This window comes from Temnothorax curvispinosus, unplaced genomic scaffold, assembly GCF_003070985.1.
Source record: "Temnothorax curvispinosus isolate PA1 unplaced genomic scaffold, ASM307098v1 QBEX01015885.1, whole genome shotgun sequence".
Lineage (NCBI taxonomy): Eukaryota > Metazoa > Arthropoda > Insecta > Hymenoptera > Formicidae > Temnothorax > Temnothorax curvispinosus.
In genome coordinates, this window is record NW_020225665.1 from 2,795 (window position 1) to 7,357 (window position 4,563).

At 35.3% G+C, this 4,563-nt stretch overlaps 1 protein-coding gene across 1 annotated transcript; it reads right to left on the reverse strand.

The window, feature by feature from the left end:
- Window positions 1-2,174: 2,174 nt before the first annotated feature.
- Window positions 2,175-3,550, reverse strand: LOC112466110. The gene is made up of 2 exons (XM_025034000.1): window positions 3,170-3,550; window positions 2,175-2,528 (listed from the first exon to the last, which is right to left on the reverse strand). The coding sequence occupies exon 2, from the start codon at window positions 2,493-2,495 to the stop codon at window positions 2,190-2,192; it is 306 nt and encodes a 101-aa protein (XP_024889768.1). The 5' UTR covers window positions 2,496-2,528; window positions 3,170-3,550; the 3' UTR covers window positions 2,175-2,189.
- Window positions 3,551-4,563: the final 1,013 nt, after the last annotated feature.

Consider the following 4,563-nt stretch of genomic DNA (forward strand, 5'->3'; position numbering starts at 1 on the left):
GGTTTTGAACCAATCAGCGTGCGACCTGTTTTGCGAGAAAAGCAATATGGCTGCTTCCGTCAGTTTGTAGTCCGTTATCCGTCGCGTGCGTCTGTTGTGCGGAAAATATTGTGTGTTTAACTTTTGCGACTTTAATACAACATACGCAGGAAGTAGTAAATATAATTAATGTTGAGAGGCATTATATTGGTCGATATTTGCTAAATAATATGTATTTATAATCATGCCGACTTGTTGCGTGAGAAATTGCAAAAGTCGTTCCGGTGAAGCTACGAAAACGAAAGACATCAAGTTCTTTCCATTCCCTCAAAATCGCGAGTTAAAAGAAAAATGGCTCGAAGCTTGCTACCGAGAAGAAGAAAATTTAAACATAAACAGCGGTAAATTTTAAGAATCATTTGAATTCGTATACAGTATATAATTTGTGTTATTCTGAAAACTTATGTGTAATTTTCAGCAAGTATATGTGAGCGACATTTCTCTTCAGACTGCATAGAAAATAAATGGACAAAGCCACGTACAAATACTCAAAAGTAATTAATCACCAAATAATCACTTATTAAATTTCGATAAGGGTACTATTAAACGCATACTAATATTAGCAAATTGTACTATTATGTACTATTTTACATTGCAGCACTGGAGCGATTACTTGTAATAATAATAATTTGTATATAAATAAAACATTAATATTTATTATATATTGCTTATATCTATTTTATTTTATGTCTTCCTTTTATCTAGCAGTCCTGATCCGCGACTTCCGTGTAATAAGAAGAATTGCAATTACTTGAACAATTCGAAAAAGATGTCGCTAAACAAATTATTAAAAAAATCGGGAAGAAAACAAAACATATATGCAATAAAGTTTATATTTAGATTGTTATTTTATTCAAGTCTACATTTTATTTAAAATTATTAGATGTTATTAAATGTGTATTTTAATAATTACAAAAAACGTTCCCTAATTTTATTCTGTTTGAATAAAATATTTATTTTTTTTCGTTACATATGTCTTTTTATTATTACCTAAGTAAATTGCGTTTCAACCGAGGTTTCAACCCTTCCTCCTCACATTATAACTCAGAATCTACACTGTGGACGTGCGGTTGACCCTAATCAAATTACGTAACTAAACCAGAACAGAATTAAGACAGGAGTTTAATAAATACATAAATAAACTAATAAAAGTAGGTTTATTTGTCACTAGTTTATTTATTTAAGGTTTTAGTGTATTTCATTAAGTATATATTTAAAATTTTACATAATTCACACATTTTTATTTCTTATAATCGAACTTCACCTTAAAGTGAACGCCTACAAAATAGGTCGCCTCCTGATTGGTTCAACCGCCAAAGCTGCCGCCATTATGCGCAATGCTTCACCTGTCTACTTACACCATGCTCGGACAGTAAAAGCGCACGAGGACGCATGAGGCAAATCGAGGCAACTGTTCGACGTTACTTCATTCGTTCGGCCTAATCCCCTTCCCCACCAGTGCTTCACTCTCGCAGCGTTATGTTCACTCCTTTATCTCCGTGGAACACGCTTATACGTGCTTGGAGACGTCCAAACTGAGCACGAATTTTCTTTGATGGACCGACAGCATTCGGTTCGGACCGAGGCTGTGCGGCGAACGATCCAAGGCAATTTGCCGCGCCTCAGATCAACGTCCACACTTGCATGCTTATGCGGCCTTGGACTGCCTCATTCGCGTTCGTGATCAAGTCTGTATCCGCCTTTACAATGAAATATTTCTGCAATGTTCCTGCAATTTTTCTGTGCTATATGGGGTTAATAGAAAGTTCATTAATTATTTATGATCCGTACTATTACAACAAGCTTTGCCCTATTTTTTCCATAAATGCTACTGTCATTCCGTGTACCGCAAGGTTTGCTCTGTTATTTACGTGTATTTTACGTCGTTATGCCAGCAAACCTTGCTCTGCTTTTGCAGTAAATTTGCTGTTATGGTATGCACGGCAAGGCTTGCCAGTGTTATTTGCGTAGAATGTGAGTCACGTTGTTACAACAAGCTTTACCAGCAAAAGCTAAACTTTTTGCGGGCACTTGTTGCAATTTTACTGCGCGCTCGGGTTTGCGCAAAGTTTGCATCATTTTACTTGCTGGGTTGTCTATTATTTTTCAGTAGCATATACTGCACGCGCAAAAGATTAATCTATTATTAACTATGCGACATCGATTCTCACCTGTGAATATGATGGATGTGTTTGACAGCTCGCGTATGTATCCGAACTATCGATGCTTCCTTGTTCGTTATACGTCTTTGTATAATTGTACCCTTGCTCATTGTACATTCTAGCAAAGCTTAACATTTCTGATGGCTGAATAGGAGATATCTTCGATTCCACGAGTGATGAACCTAAATGTTCGGCGCCGTTTTCACCTCCACCATTACCACTGCTGCTACTGAACCTAAGGGACCTCATTTCTTGACACACTGGGTTACGAAAGTCGCTGGTAGCAAGGGGCATTATGTTCTCTGCGTCCCTGAAGTCTTTGTATTCCTAAAAATATGAGGTAGATGAAAAGTCTCGATTGCATGAGAAATGAAAATGTTAAGAATGGTACGCTTTAGCCTAAATTCTACGCAGCTTCTTAAGCCGACTCCCTTGTCGAATTGAAGCTCTAACTTTAAAATAATTTATGTCTCTGTAGATTTGTATAAGTTTCTTTGAAACTTTTAAAGTCACAAAAACAGGTTTTGTAAATCCTGTTTTTTAAACAATACAAATGTCTAATAAATACTAGAAAGACATCTAGAAAACGTAGATGTTTTAACTGTTTATTCATATCTTGGACTGTATTGTAATATTAATATTAATCCAAGTTCAAAATTCTTTTTTTGTTTAAATTATAAAATCATAGTATGCACGTATATACATATAGAAGGAAACAACAAATCGCAGATTCACAATTACATTAGGAATTGAGAGCCGGTCTACCGAGAAATGTGCTTGTCTCGTCGAATATATTTATTTGCAAAGCTGTTCAAGCTGTTCAGTAAAGAAGCCACAAAATGTTGTGCTTTCCCTCTCTTTCCTTTCTCTCCCTCTCTCTCTCTCTCTTTTCCTCTCTCTCTCTCCCTTTATAGAAAATTAATTTTTAGCGACATTACCACTACTAAAGGATTATCAGCTGTACTCGCCTGATTGCCTTCGCATGCACGGGATGTGCGCCAAATCTGCGATGTGGTTGTCCATATCTACTTAAAAACCATTTTGCTGCTATTAAGATTTCGTTCCTGAAGCGCTATTCTTTTGCCACAATCGACCAAATGCAGGAAATAGACACAATCTCTAAAGCCGCTTTCTGATGTTTATTGTATACTGCTACTCGTTCATTCTAAGCATGCTTCGAATTACTGATAATGGAATGTAAGTATGCAATGTGTATCTAATGGGGTTTATAATATGTATATTGAGTGTATGTGCCATATACAGGGTAGGATAATTTGCATACCTCCAAAAACTTGTAAATTATAAGTTGTACGAGAAATTGTTATACATATACAAAAATTGCATGACTTTGAGAGGGTCATTACATAGTGTATACATTTTTTTCTAAGTAAAAACGTTTAAAAAATTTAAAGGTTGACTTAATTTCTTTAAATGAAAACCCTTTTTTACTGTATCATCTTTTTTTACTAATTAATTTGAACAACTTTTGACTGAAACATTTTTTTATTTGCTTAATACTTTTTGAAATATTCAAAGAAAACTTTGTAACTTTTTCAATGTTTAACCCCAACATTTTTACTTGTGTATAACATAAAAGCTCCAAGAAAGTGTCTATACAATTGTTTCAAAAAGTTAGGGTATTATTGCAACAGCATATTCTTGAGACTAAATCAAGTCAAAAAGTCCGTTTCCAGTTTTCCCTTCGACAAACAATTATCGAGCTTCAGACAAAAGTTCCCGGGAAAAAAAGAAAATGGTACGTACGTACCATCGCAAAACAATTCTCGTCGATAAAAAGCAACTCAGGAAGATAATTCTTGCGATAAAAAGAGATAAAATTAAGACAAAAGTAGCCGCAAAACAATTTGGAGTCCCGAGAACTACGTTGAACGACTGGCTGAAGAAGAATAATGATGAAATAGCACACTTAGATGACGTGGCCGTACGATACATCATGGAGGTTTCGGGCTTAAATTAAAGTCAAAGAAGCAGCAGTGGTCGGATTCCGATGAGGACTTGGATATTATGTACTGCGTGTGCTCAAAGGTGACAGAGAACAGAGCTGACGAGAAACAGTGCATTTCGTGCGAGCGTAGGGCACATAAGTATGTGCGCTTTTCTTGTAATTATTTTCCGCTAACGTGTTTTTAATTAATGTGTGTTCCCATTTTTATATAAAAAAAATAATCAATAAAATGTATCCTATCATTTTTTATAATCGAAATTATAAATTTTTTTTTTAAATCCAGTCTGAGAATGGAGTGACGACTCCATAACATTTCAATTTTTGCACCTTTGTCGTTTTTACTTTATACCAGTTGAACAAAGCGACGTAGACAGAAAATGCCCTGATTTGATAAAT